Raw genomic sequence first — 15,078 nt, 5'->3', positions numbered from 1 at the left:
CTTAGCAATAGCCCTTAGACTTATATACCGCTTCACAGTGCCTTTACAGCCCTCTCTAAGTAGTTTACAAAGTCAGCCTGTTACCCCAACAATCTGGGTCCTCATTTTACCGACCTCGGAAGGATGGAAGGCCGAGTCAACCTTAAGCCGGTTGGGATTGAGCTCCAGGCTGTGGGCAGAGTTTGCCTGCAATACCGCATTCTAACCACTGCGCCACTACGGCTCCTAAGATAGTAGAACAGATCGGTGCTTTGAATTTCAGTTCCGTTCTGGAAAACGAGGGTGAGGGTGGAGGTGTGATTATGTCACGTTACCACTGCCGGGATCAAAACTTTCTGTGCAGATCGGTTTGCCGAAATGAGCAGTCAGAATCATTACATTGCATTTGCAATGTGAAGTGCTACAGCAGAGGTCCCCAATTTTTTGGGCACCAGGGACCGGTTCCTTGGAGAGAGGTTTTTCCACGGACCGGAGGGTGTGTGGTTTTGTGTGCTGCCTGCATCCCACGGATGGGGCTTTGCTTGTTTGTGCGGACCGGTTGCCGGCATGCCACGGACCGGTACTGGTCCACTGACTGGGGGTTGGGGACCCCGTGCTACAGGACTTCCTTTAAGAAAATAAGCTTTATCTGTATTGCTTAATTCGTTGTTGTTGTTTTTATAGACATTTGATATGTCCTACAAAAAAAACACCCTTAGGGATATACCTTTGACATGGATTGTAAAACGCAAGGCGGGGCCCATCCACACAGCCCGCAGATCCCATCTTTAAAAGTAACATGTAGTTCTCCCGGCGAGCACCAGGGCCTCTCCAAAGCTCCTTTAAGATACCAGATTTATGTTAGTACCTATATAGGAATAGAATATTTTGTAGCTCAGGGTTTTGAACTGTGGGATCCTTGGTGCTCTCTCACCCCCAGGCGGTTTTCTTGCAGACGTTTCATTACCAAGCTAGGTAACATCATCAGTTTTACGTTAGTAGCCAGGAAACACCAGAATACAATCAATTGTCTGAAGATGGACTTGACAGTTTTTTTAGAAATTGGTCCAGGAGACACGAAAGACCTAACCCAGAGGTAGGCAACCTTGGCTCTTTTATGACTCGTGGACTTCAACTCCCAGAATTCCTGAGCCAACATGGCTCAGCTTGGAAACCTCTCCCTTTCCCTTCAGCATGGCTGGCTCAGGAATTCTGGGAGTTGAAGTCCACGAGTCATAAAAGAGCCAAGGTTGCCTACCCCTGACCTAACCCTTGTAAAGAGAACAGGCAAGGATTGTATGATAAAATGGGCACAAAATATACAAGAACCAATTTCATTGGACACATGGGAGACAATTTGGGTTAGAAATGTAAAATTTACCCAAGCTCAAAATTTAAGGGAGAATTTTTATAAAATGTTTTATAGGTGGCATCTGGATCCTCAAAAACTGTCTTGTATGTACCCTAATCTACAACCTAAGTGTTGGAGATGTGGCAATTTAGATGCATCTTATTTTCATATTTGGTGGACATGTAGAGAAGTTAAAGCATTTTGGATTAAGATATGGTGGAATACTCAAAATATTTTTAAGAAAAAGATAAAGTTTAAGCCGCAGATATTTTTGTTGGGTATTATGGAAGATTTGGATGCGAAAGAAATGGAATTGATGTTGAACTTTATAACTGCTGCAAGACTACTAATAGCTCAGTATTGGAAAACGGAATGTTTACCTACTATAGAAGAATGGTCATTTAAAGTCTCGAATTTAGCAGAAATGGCCAAGATTTCCGCTTATGTGAAGGATCACTCACAAGAAAGATATATTTTGGTTTGGAGAAGATGGATAGATTATATTGAGTGTAAATATGGGACTAAAAATATCATTTGATTTTTGAGTAAATTTTGGAATATTATGGTTGTTTAAAGGTTAGAATATTTTATTTAGTATTATTTTTAATTATTAAAGTGTTGTTATTATTATCATTTTTAATAAATGTACTGTTTAAAAGAGAGTTAAAGGAGGTTACAGATATGTTATTTTAATAGTTGATTAATGTTAAGTAGAGTATGATTATGTTATTGTTAACCCTGTGATTGGCACTGGGAAGGGAGGGGGGTGGAAGGGTGGGAAGGGGAAGGGGGGGATTTATATTGTAAAATTTTATAAAATTTTTAATTAAAAAAAAAAAAGAGAGAACAGGCACCTTGCATGCATATCTAACCATTTTTGTCTCCTGACTTTGTTTCACCTCCAGTTTTTCCCCCGTCTCTAGAACTCTTACCGCGACTGTCCTTGTGTCTTCTGCATGTTGTTCTAGTTGTGCTGCTTCTCCTCCCCTTTCTCCAGACACAAAGCCACCGGCTCATGTTAACCTTCTCTCTTTTTTCTTCCTTTGTCGCCAGAACCTGAACACTCCACACACGCAACCTTGACACTCTTTCGGCGCTACGGCGGGAACCGCGGGTGGACAGCCAAGCGCCCTGGCATCATTCATCTCCGAAACTTGCAGTCTTGCTCCACATCTCTGTTCAGCTCCAGTTGATTTGTTGATGATCTCCATCGCTGGGTTTATATCTTGCCTTCTTGGGACGTAAGAAAATGGAGTTGTGGAAGGAGGAACCACCAGAGAAAAAGAAAGAGAGAGAGAGAAAGAGATGGATGGAGGGGAAAAAAAATAAAGGAAAAGAAAGAGACTTATTTCATCAGCATATAAACTGTGAATCTGAACCTGATTTTAAAGCTGGTTTATTTTTTATTATTATTTTTCATCTCCACTTTGGTAGACTCCAGCAAGCACCAGAGTGCATCTGTACGCACCATACGTCCTAGGTCTCTTGTTATTCTGTTTTTTTTTCTTAAGCAACGAGCTTGCCTTGCAGAAGATCACTGTGCTGATCCCAGCATCTTTAAGATAAAGGGTTAGGGTCAGCCTAGGTGGGCGGCAGCTAAGACAGAGGCGAAGGGGAGAGGAAAAATATTCTGGGTTACATCCGTGCGTCTGTTCCATCTATTCGTCTCTATCTTAGGGGAAGGATTCTCCATGAATTTTAGCTGTCCTCGTGAACTGGTCCAAGACAGAGGCAATCAGTTGCTCTCAGACCTGGAGAGAAGAGGGATAGAGGCCAAAAGCTTGGGAAAAACTATTGGGAAATGTCGTTTTATTTCCACAGAGCGTACACACAAACCACACTTCGTAAGCGAGAGCCTCTTTGTCTCGTCTACGGGCGCATAAACATCCGCCATCTCCACCCACCGGGACTGTGTCCTGGCCCTGCTTTGGGATAGTTTTTGTGTGATGGGACACCACATTTTGTGGACCCTGACTTCTCAAGTGGGTGGGGGGAGGACTTCCCACTCAGGCCGGACTCCAGCCCATTTTTAAAGTCCAGTGTTAAAAGAGATGCGCTGGTCTAAATTTTCAGACCTGGGGGTGTGTGTGGTTTCGCCCCGCCTTGCCTTCTCCCCTTGTGTGTTTGTGTGTGGCTTGTGGGACGGTCTGTTCGGGGGACCGCTGAAGGCTTAAGATGCCTCTTTTTACGTTAGAAGCATCTCACGGTGCAAACAGGGTATGTTCCTATCGACCGACGAATGGGCTTCCGGCAACTGGGACGTTCGTAGAGATCTGAGAGTTGGCAAAGGCTGTTTTTCGAGCTTTCCACTCCTTGAGTCAGCCACGGTTTCCGATCCTCACGTTTGAGACGCCACTGTTTGATCCAGCATCTTAAATCTGTCTTGGCAAGTTTTCCTATCAAGGGGAGGGCTACAGTTTCGTCCTCGGCGTGGCCAATAAAAATTTTTTAAAAAGTGAGACGAATGGCTGACGTACCCCAACGCCTTAGAATAGCCATGTTAGGAGCAAAGTTAAGGTTAGTTTCATTCAGGTGAGTTGATTATTATGGGCCTCCAGGGACCCCCCTCCCTCCCTTTTTTTACATGTTGAAATAATTATCCTCCTTAGAAGCAGTAGAGGGCTGTTTTTAAATGATCGTTTTTGCTAGTTTTGAAGGACATCTGAGTAAGCATGGACCAGAATTTCCCTTGGTGACTTCCCAGCCGTTCTCCTTTTTCCCAGGTGTCACTCAGTTCGTAGGCCTCACGTGTGGCTGGCGAAAGTAACAATAGGCTGGTTTCGAACGCAGGACCTCTTTAAGACTGAACTGTCCTGCCCAAAGGGTTACTGGGAAAGCTGTCCAGGATGAGCAGCTAGTGGGCAGGGTGAGGTCCCAAGGCAGATAGCTGCCTTGTGTGCGAATCTCGCGGGGCGATAAAAGGTGATGTTATTTTCCAAATAAAGGATTGTTTGACCCAGACTCCAAAGTGTTGACTTGCTAATCCGAGATGGTTTTTGTATGTGTGTAGTAACACTCCGTGTAGATCAGAGGTGGGGAACGATGGCCCTTTTATGACTGGTGGACTTCAACTCCCAGAATTCCTGAGGCAGCCAGCGTGGAATTCTGGGAGTTGAAGTCCACGAGCCACGAAAGGGCCATCGTTCCCCTCCCCGTGGTGTAAATGAAAAGCTTTTTCTGCTTGTTAAAATTAGCTTGTTTTATTCTTGTTTTGCTTTTTAAAGACAATTTTTATACATTGGGTGTTTTTCGGAGCTTGTATGTGCCCGAGCACGTAAGATTGATCTTTTTTCTTTTTTAAAAAAAAAAATATCCGTACCTAGGTGTGAATGGCTTCATCTCCAATCCGGCAAATATTTCCTTTTGAAATTCTGCGGGGGAAATAGAGCAAATGGGTGCAAATAAAAATTAACCTTTCCCATCCTCTCCCCAAAAAAGTCCGGGCTGACAAATTGCATTTTGTGATCAATGTTTTAGGCCAACTGTTTTCTTACAAATACTGTCCACTCGAAAGAGATGGAAGTAAGGAAATAGAGAATGATAAGGCCGTCTCCCACCCGTCTGGAAAACACAAATCTCAGAACAAAATGGATTTTTCCTGTTTGAAAAGAAGGGAAAAAGCTCCAAAGGTTGTTAATTACCGTATTGTTGTGGGATTGTGTGGGGTGTTTGTGCTTGCAGAGTGTGGGGAACAAGAATAGGACATGGCACGGAAATTTAAATGCCATTTAAAAATCGCGCCAATGGTTCCTTCTCGGCTTGGGCTTTTTTTCCTTTTGATACTTGAAGTTAGATTTTTTAAAAAAATTATTTTTAACAGCAAGAGGCTATTTATTTATTTAACTGATCTCGCAGAACCACAGAATCCCCCTTCTCCGGTCCTCGTAAATTTTGTACGAAATTTTAAGTTGTGTGTGTATGTACGGAGTGATTTTAATCTTCTTTCCCCTCATCCCTGGAGGTGAAGAGCAGCGCAGCTTATAAAACAGGTCTGCCTTTTTTTTTTGGAAATTTGTATATTTTGCAGTTGCCAGAACAATTAAAATACCATCTTTAACTAGAACGATCGGAATTGTGTTTTGTTTTTGTTTTTTGTTGATCAGACGTCTCCTCCGTTGGAGGATATTGGATGATGGGTGTGAATTTGGTGGGATCGATCTGTCTTTAGAAACTGGGTTAGGTATTTACATATAATTTTATTTTGGCCATGTCAAATTTTGGCTGGAATGAGGTATGTCTAGTTCAGGGGTAGGCAACCTTGGCTCTTTTATGACTCGTGGACTTCAGCTCCCAGAATTCCTGAGCCAGCATGGCTCAGCATGGAAACCTCCCTTTCCCCTCAGCATGGCTGGCTCAGGAATTCTGGGAGTTGAAGTCCACGAGTCATAAAAGAGCCAAGGTGGCCTACCCCTGTCCTAAGTCCTCATGTGACCCTCCTAGGCCAAGGGTAGGCAACCTTGGCCCCCTCATGACTCGTGGACTTCAACTCCCAGAATTCCTGAGCCAGCATGGCTCAGCTTGGAAACCTCTCCCTTTCCCCTCAGCATGGCTGGCTCAGGAATTCTGGGAGTTGAAGTCCACCAGTTATAAAAGAGCCAAGGTTGCCTACCCCTGGTATAGGGTTTCCTGCCTGAGCAGGGGGTTGGACTAGATGACCTCCAAGGTCCCTTCCAACTCTATTATTATTATTATTATTATTATTATTATTATTATTATTATTATTATTCACTTTATCCAATGCCATTGTAATTTCGAGCAGTCACCAAACGAAGTGTTGTAAAAGTCGTGGCCCACTTGTACTTCAGGCAACATAAACCTGAACTATAAGCAAGTCTCAAATATTTGAAAATATATCCGGTAATACAAGGGATTGTCCAGCAGAAAAGAGATGGAAAATCCCAGCCATAAAGCATACTTGCTTTTAAAACCAAACCTTTGATCAGCAAAGGTTTATAGAGAACAAAGATGCTCCTATAGTGGAAGATTATCAAAAAAATACTTTTGAAGGACTCTTTGTCCTGCCAAAAACCCTCGAGATGAAAGATGGTAACCAAGCTGTAAGCAAACAGCTCGTATCTGTTCTCGGGTCTTGCCTTCCTATTAAAAAATGGGGCAGAGTGACTGTTCCTTTTTTCAGCCCTGAAACTGATCCTGCAATCCATTTATTATTATTGTTATTATTATTATTTTTGGATAATTGAGAGCGAGCTGGAAAGAAAAGTGAAGGCCTGTCTCTGCTCTTTAGGATCCGGAGGTAAAATTGGAACACACACACACACGGGTGCCCATTGTGCCCAAAAAAAAAAAATCAAGACAGCAGTCATAACCACCTCATCTCCTTTACAATACAGGTAGTTGTTGACGTAAACCAGGAGGTCTTCAAACTTGGCATTAAGTTGGATTGGAACATGCAACCGATTGCTCCTTGAGCGCTGATAATCAAGGACAAAGTAGATTAACACGTGAAGTGTTAATACCACTTTACAATGCTTTGGTAAGGCCACACCTGGAACACTGCATCCAGTTTTCGTCACCACGATGTAAAAAAGATGTTGAGACTCTAGAAAGAGGGCAGAGAAGAGCAACAAAGATGATCAGGGGACTCGAGGCTAAAACATATAAGGAATGGTGGCTGGAATTGGGGATGTCTAGTTTAATGAAGAGAAGGACGAGGGGGGACATGATAGCAGCATTCCAATATCTCAGGAGCTGCCCCAAAGAAGAGGGAGTCAAGCTATTCTCCAAAGTGCCTGAAGGCAGGACAAGAAGCAACGGATGGAAAATCATCAAGGAGAGAAGCAACCGAGAACTAAGGAGAAACTTCGTGACAGTTAAACAATTAACCAGTGGAACAACCTGCCTCCAGAAGTGATGAATGCTCCAACACTGAAAGTTTTTAAAAAGAGACTGGACAGCCATTTGTTTGAAATGGCATAGGGTTCCTGCCTGAGCAGGGGGGTTGGACTAGAAGACCTCCAAGGTCCCTTCCATCTCTTCTACTACTACTACTACTACTACTACTACTACTACTACTACTACTACTACAACATTATTATTATTATTATTATTATTATTATTATTATTAATATTAATTGGTGACGATTTTTAGAAGCCACATAGATAGATCTTCTCTCCTCAATGACCTACCTCAACTTAGCCCTTCACGTTCTTGCTATAACCAAGCCCATCCATCTTGGTGCTGATCATCCTCTTTTTCTCTTTCCTTCCTTCTTTCCCAGTATTACAGCTTTCTCTAGAGTTCCGTCTGTCCATAATAGGATAATTTGAGCCCAGTCATTAAACACTGCTGTCATCGGACAACCCACAAACCCATTAATCGTGGTAAACAATAGCTGGATTCACACAGCCATGTTATAAGAGACTACATTTTCCTTCAGTGAGTTATGTCGTGTTTTCTGTCAACTTTTGGACATAGAAATTTAGTTTGCCTTATAAGAACTCTTTAATTGGAGGTGCTCTTCCAAGGCTGCTGTGTTCTTGACATCTGTATATTGCCAGGAAATTCAACAGGTGAATCTTTTATTTTCTAGCCAGCAGTCAGCTCAAGCGATGGGGTAAAACCTCCACTCCTTAAATTCCTTATCAATTCCAAGGAAGACACAATAGATTAGTCTTAATTGCATGAAGAATTAAACAATAGATGGCCAGTCAGAAGGTAAACAAATCTTATCATTTTCTCTCCATTTGCCAAGGATTTGGCCTGCAAGATAAGACCCCACCATGCCTTTGTCTCTCCAGTGATCGCAGATCCATAGAAAGCTGGGAAAGAGATAAAGATTTATTTATTTGTTCTATTTTTTTATCCCTCCTTTGTTGCTTTATAAGTAACTCAAGGTGAAGAAAATACATAATTATCCTTCTTCTATTTTGTCCGCAACACCAACCCTGTGAGGTCGTTTGGGCTGAGAGAAAATGGCTGGCCCAAAATTGTCCAATTGGTTTTCATGGCTAAGGCGGGACTAGAACTCACCATCTCCTGGCGATTGGCCCAAAGTCATCCAGCCAGCTTTCAGGCCTAAGGTGGGACTAGAACTCACAGTCTCCTGATGATTGCTCCAAAGTCATCCAGCCAGCTTTCATGCCTAAGGTGGAACTAGAACGCACCGTCTCCTGGTGATTGGCCCAAAGTCACCTGGCCAGCGTTCAGGCCTAAGGCGGGACTAGAACTCACAGTCACCTGGTGATTGGTATTTTGTCTCTAAAGCAGGGGTGATGACCAACTTTAAGACCTGTGGACTTCAACTCCCAGAATTCCCCAGCCAGCCATGCAAGTTAGAACAGTTAATCAGTGGGATGACTTACCTCCAGGAGTTGTGGGTGCTGTAACATTGGAGGTTTTTAAGAATTGGGTATGTCTAGTTCAGGGGTAGGCAACCTTGGCTCTTTTATGACTCATGGACTTCAACTCCCAGAATTCCTGAGCCAGCCATGCTGAGGGGAAAGGGAGAGGTTTCCAAGCTGAGCCATGCTGGCTCAGGAATTCTGGGAGTTGAAGTCCACGAGACATAAAAGGGCCAAGGTTGCCTACCCCGGTCTAGTTTAATGAAGAGAAGGACGAGGGGGGACATGATAGCAGTCTTCCAATATCTCAGGGGCTGCCCCAAAGAAGAGGGAGTCAAGCTATTCTCCAAAGCGCCTGAAGGCCGGGCGAGAAGCAACGGATGGAAACTAATCAAGGAGAGAAGCAACTTAGAACTAAGGAGAAACCTCCTGACAGTTAGAACAATTAACCAGTGGAACCACCTGCCTCCAGAAGTTGTGGGTACTCCAACACTGGAAGTTTTTAAGAAAAGACTGGACAGCCATTTGTCTCAAATGATATAGGGTTTCCTGCTTGAGCAGGAGGTTGGACTAGAGGACCTCCAAGGTCCCTTCCAACGCTGTTATTCTGTTAGACAAGGAAGAAAAGGAAAAAATTGCATTGGATTAATAACATGCCAGTAAAAGGCCATGAAAATCCTTGGAGTCTCTCTCTCTCTCTCTCTCTCTCTCTCTCTCTGTGTGTGTGTGTGTGTGTTTGTGTGTCTGTGTGTATGTGTATGTGTGCCTTCCCCCCCCCCCCCTTCATCTGAAGAATGTTTTTATGTACCCCTTTCAGTTCCTTCTTTGGGGAGCTGAATTGCTTGTCTCACTGAAATGTTTCTTCTTCAGAAAGCAACTTTCCCACGGCTTTAAAAATAAATCACGCCAAAGTAGAAAAAAGCTGGATGGCTGGGAGACATTGTGCCCAATTGGGTAGCCCCTGGAGAGGCTGGCACACCATTCCCATAGTCCCCAACCGCTTTGGGATGTCTTCCAGCCAGACCTCTACAGCGAGGAATAATCAGAAAAGATGCAGTTAAAGAGACTTCATTGCTGGTGGCTGAGTTCTCACAGCTTTTCCTGCAACTGCAGTTAAGATATTTATTCCCTCCTCATAGCTACAGGTCGTCCTCGACTTACCAACCAGCTGTTTAGTGACCATTCCAAGTTACAACACTGAAGAAAGTGACTTAAGATTGTTTTTCACACTTAACGGCGGTTGCAGCATCCCCGTGGTCACATGATCAAAATTCAGACGCTTGGCAACTGGCATGTACTTAGGACGGTTGCAGTGTCCCACAGTCACGTGATCCCCTTTTGTGACCTTCGGACAAGCAATGTCAAAGGGGGAGCCAGAGTCACTTAGCCACCGTATTGCTAACATAACATCTGTAGTGATTCACTTAACAACTGTGGCGAGAAAGGGCGTAAAATGGGGCAAAGCTCTGACCAGCTCAAGGTGGACTCTGTCTTCCATCCTTCCGAGGTCAGTAAAATGAGGGCCCAGATTGTTGGGGGGAGCAACAGGCTGACATTTGTAAACCGTGTAGAGAGGGCTGTAAAGGCAGTGTGAAGCGGTATATAAGTCTAAGGGCTATTGTTAAGTCGGAAGGAAGGAAGGAAGGAAGGAAAGAAAGAAAAAGAAAGAAAGAAAGAAAGAAAGAGAAAGAAAGAAAGAAAGAAAGAAAGGAGGGAGGGAGGGAGGGAGGGAGGGAGGGAGGGAGGGAGGAAGGAAGGAAGGAAGGAAGGAAGGAAGGGCCATGGTAGCGCAGTGGTTAGAACGCAGTATTGCAGGCTAACTCTGCCCACTGCCAGCAGTTTGATCCTAACTGGCTCAAGGTTGACTGTCTTCGATCCTTCCGAGGTCGGTAAAATGAGGACCCAGATTGTTGGGGGAGCAACAGGCTGACTCTGTAAATTACTTAGAGAGGCTGTAAATCACTGTGAAGTGGTATATAAGTCTAAGGGCTATTGCTAAGTCCTAAGGAAGGAAGCGAGAAAGAGGAAGGAAGGAAGGAAGGAAGGAAGGAAGGAAGGAAGGAAGGAAGGAAGGAAGGAAGGAAGGGAGGGAGGGAGGGAGGGAGGGAGGGAGGAATAAAAGGAAGGGAGGGAGAGAGAGAGGGAGGGATGGGAAAGGTGAGAGAAAGGGAAGGAGGGAGAAAGGAAGGAGAAAAGAAAGGAAATGGAAGGAAGGTGGGAAGGAAGGGAGGGAGGGAGGAATAGAAGGAAGGAAGCAATAGAAGGAAGGAATAGAAGGAAGAGAGGAGGGAGGGATGGGAGAGGTGAGAGAAAGGAAGAGAGGGAGGGAAGGAGGAGAAAAGAAAGGAAATGGAAGGAAGGTGGGAAGGAAGGAAGGAAGGGCCATGGTGGTGCAGTGGTTAGGATGTAGTTAGGGAAATTCTGCCCACAGCCTGGAGTTCAATCCTGATTGGCTCAACGTTGACTCAGTCTTCCATCCTTCCGAGATCGGTAAAATGAGGACCCAGATTGTTGGGGGGGGGCAATAGGCTGACTCTGTAAATCGCTTAGAGAGGCTGTAAATCACTGTGAAGGGGTATATAATTCTAAGGGATATTGCTCTTGCTATAACGAAAAAAACCTAAGGCATTTACAAGCACATCGCAGAAATTATTAATTTTCCAATGTGTCATTCATTGATGGCAAATCGCTACATATATAATAGCCTTTTAAAAATGTTGAAGATCACTGTAACATTCTGAATCACAGGAATCCTGATGAACACGATATGAATCATACCCTGAAATTATAAACACTGGCAAATTTTATCTTTGGTGCTAAAAAAAACTGTTCTAATTTAAGAAGACTTATATAACCGAAATATTCAGATATGTCTAAAGAGAAATCCTCATTTAGCTTACGGTACAAATCCATGGATTAAAATTGTAACCTCGAAGTGTTTTTTTCAATTTCAATTAAATTCCGTGTCAAATTTAGTTTAAGACAGAAAGTTATCTGGATATCAAAGCGGCCACAATTTGGTTAAGCCAAAGAAGGAGTCAAGCATGCTTTGAAATAGGAGGTATAAATTTTTGGTAGTCCTTGATTTATAACCATTTGTTCAACAACCCCAGGCCTACATGCGTGCGCACACACATACATACACACACACACGAGGAACCCCATGGCCACAACAGGGAGAGTCAGGATTGTGTAGACACCTTGCTTAATGGCCGCAACAACTTACGACCATAATTCTGGGTTCAATTATCAAGGATTGTCTGTATCCTTGCATCAAATAGCATGAAGAAATCCAATTCAGCGTATTTTTATGAGAATCTATACAGAATAACGAAGTAACGGACTTTAATAAAGTTTAGTGAAATTATTACGGCTTAAAAACAGAAATTCAATTTCTGTTTCATCAGGAAGACCTTTGAGATATGTAGACATATTAGCAGATTACCTACCCCGATCCTTTGGTTTTCCATTAGGGAATAAAATAGGAAGGGTAGGATCAGCCTGGAGCAAATGCATGCTTTTTTTTCCCCCTGGATTTTATCCAGGGCATTTGGAATAATTCTATTTTTTTTAATAGGTCTGAGAAAACAGTGTTTGCAAAATAGGATGGAAAATCCTAATGCCGTTAGGGTTTTGCTATTCGTGTACAATGTAAGCCTTTGCAAAAAAAGAATAAAAATAAAAAAATCAGAATAATGTCTGCTGCTCTGACCCTCAGTTCCATTTCTTTATTTTCTCGCAATATTAGACACAACAAATGGGTCTCAAGGCATTTCGTGAGGCATTTTGGATCTGCAGATGATGGAAAATGTTTCACCCTTTATCATAAAGTTGTGCCTGGTATTTAATCTTCGAATTGCCTGGCCTTGCACTCCTTTGCATTACCCTCAGCCCAAGTTGCCCTTTGCTCCAGAATTTGGATAAATAGAGAGGGGGCAATATTTCTGGAAAAAAACCTTGAAAGTTTGGAGTTCATGGTTGCCCCTGGAAGGGGATGGAAACTAATATTACAAATGGATGGAAAATAATCGAGAAGCAACCTAGAACTGAGGAGAAACTTCCTGACAGTTAGAACAATTAACCAGTGGAACAACCTGCCTCCAGAAGCCTGTGAATGCTCTAACAATGGAAGCTTTTATGAATAGACTGGGCAGCCATTTGTCTGAAATGGTATAGGGTTTCCGGTCTGAGCAGGGGGTTGGACTAGATGACCTCCAAGGTCCCTTCCAACTTTATTATTGTTACTATTATTACTATTATTACTATTATTATTATTATTATTATTATTATTACTATTATTATATAGCTGGGTATACAGATAATCCTCGCCTCACGGCGACAGTTGAGCCCAATATTTCTGTTGCTAAGCAAGACAGTTACTAAGTCACTGCAATTGTTAGGTTAGTAACCCCGTTGTTAAGTGAATCTGGCTCCCCCGTTGACTTTGCTTGTCAGAAGGTCACCCAAAGGAGATCTCAAGTGATTTCGGGATGCTGCAACCGTCATAGGTACATGCCAGTTGCCAAGCGTCTGAATTTTGATCATGTGACTGTGGGGATGCTGCAACTGTCGTGTGGAAAATAGTCATAAGTCACATTTTTCAGTGCCGTTGTAATTTCGGTCCCTAAATGAACTGTTGTAAGTCAAGGACTACCTGTATTTTTTAAAAAGGCACAGAGAAAGGAGATACATGTTTAGAATAGAATAGAATAGAATAGAATAGAATAGAATAGAATAGAATAGAATAGAACTGGAAGAGACCTTAGAGGTCTTCTAGTCCAGCCCCCTGCTCAAGCAGGAGACCCGATACCGTCTCGGACAGGTGAATGTCTAGCCTCTTCTTAAAAACTTCCAGTGATGGAGCGCCCACAATTTCTGGTGGCAAGCTGTTCCACTGGTTGATTGTCCTCACTGTCAGGAAGTTTCTCCCCAGGGTCACGTGATCAAAATTCAGACACTGAGCCATTGGTTCATATTTACGACGGTTCCAGTGTCCTGGGGTCATGTGATCCCCTTTTGCGACCTTCCGATAGGCGAGATGAATGGGAGAAGCCAGATTCGCTTAACGACCCTGTTATTAGTTTACCAACTGCTGCGATTCACTTAACAACAGTGGCAGGAAAGGTGGTAAAATGGTGGTAATATTCACTTAGCCACTGTCTCGCTTAGCAACAGAACCTTTGGGCTCAATTGTGGTCATAAATCAAGGACTACCTGCAATTTCCCTCCCTCTTCCAATGACGGGAAAGGCAAGCCTCTGACGAAGTCCCCCAAATACGGGAACAACTCTTGAAATATTCTTTTTACAGCCGAATTTAATTACAGATAGTTCTCAACTTACAAGCATTCATTTAGTGACCAGCTGAAGTTACAATGGCCCTGAAAAACGGGATTTCTGTCTCTTCTTTCCCTGGGGGCTGGAGGGGGTTTGAGGTCCACCGATCTTCAAGAGGCCAAGTTTGAAAAAATACTAGTTTAAGGGTTACTTAATGCCAAGGAGGACCAGTGGATATTATTAATATTGTTCTGGTTCCGCCCTTCCAGTTCTGTTTTACAGTCAGGCGGAGAACCGAAAGCAAAAGTGAGTGACTCGGTTTCTCCCTCTCTGCCAAACTCTTTTAAGGTGCGTCTAGCCACATCTGCTCGTCCTCGTGACTCATTTCTCCAACTGCAGGGGAACCACAGAGCTTCGTGCAAAACCTGACTTGGGTTACAGAGACAATATTCTCACCAGGCAACACCACTTCCCATAAGGCAGAAAGAAACCCCGCGAATTTTAGGAAGTTGGGCACCGAAAAAGGAAGGTGGCCTTGTTTGGTCTTTCCACGGTTTCTCTGTTGGATTAATTCAATTTTTTTCCCCATATGCAATGCTAACTTGGAACCCAATGAATCAACCTGTCCGGCGGCTTGCTGGTTGATTCATTTATTTAAATAACAGAGTTGGAAGGGACCTTGGAGGTCTTCTAGTCCAACTCCCTGCTCAAGCAGGAGGCCCTATACCATTTCAGACAAATGGCTGCCCAATGTCTTCTTGAAAACCTCCAGTGATGGAGCATCCACTTCTGGTGGAAAGCTGTTCCACTGGTTAATTGTTCTCACTGTCAGGGAATTTCTCCTTAGTTGTAGGTTGCTTCTCTCCTTGATTAGTTTCCATCCATTGCTTCTTGTCCTGCCTTCAGGTACTTTGGAGAATAGCTTGACTGCCTCTTCTTTGGGGCAGCCCCTGAGAGATTGGAAGACTACTATCATATCCCCACTCATTCTTTTCATTATAGACATACCCAATTCTAGCAACTGTTCTTCATAGGTTTTAGCCTCCAGTCCCCTAATCATCTTTGTTGCTTTTCTCTGCACTCTTTCTAGAGTCTCAACATCTTTTTTACATCGTGGTGACCAAAACTGGATGCCGTATTCCAAGTGTGGCCTTACCAAGGCCTTGTAAAG

At 43.4% G+C, this 15,078-nt stretch overlaps 1 protein-coding gene across 1 annotated transcript in view; it reads left to right on the top strand.

Moving 5' to 3' along the window:
* The window catches only part of PFKFB3 (6-phosphofructo-2-kinase/fructose-2,6-biphosphatase 3), a 36,307-nt gene extending 33,694 nt beyond the window's left edge, over positions 1 to 2,613 (top strand). Inside the window, exon 15 of the mRNA XM_015827787.2 lies at positions 2,384 to 2,613. Coding sequence (XP_015683273.2) covers positions 2,384 to 2,413 — 30 coding nt within the window. The 3' untranslated portion in view covers positions 2,414 to 2,613. The remainder of the gene's footprint in view (positions 1 to 2,383) is intronic.
* The last annotated feature ends 12,465 nt before the right edge of the window (positions 2,614 to 15,078 follow it).

The sequence above is a fragment of the Protobothrops mucrosquamatus genome, unplaced genomic scaffold, assembly GCF_001527695.2.
Source record: "Protobothrops mucrosquamatus isolate PMUCROS unplaced genomic scaffold, P.Mucros_1.0 scaffold3950, whole genome shotgun sequence".
Lineage (NCBI taxonomy): Eukaryota > Metazoa > Chordata > Lepidosauria > Squamata > Viperidae > Protobothrops > Protobothrops mucrosquamatus.
Note: the sequence above shows the minus strand (reverse complement) of the source record. Positions and strands in the feature narration are given on the sequence as shown.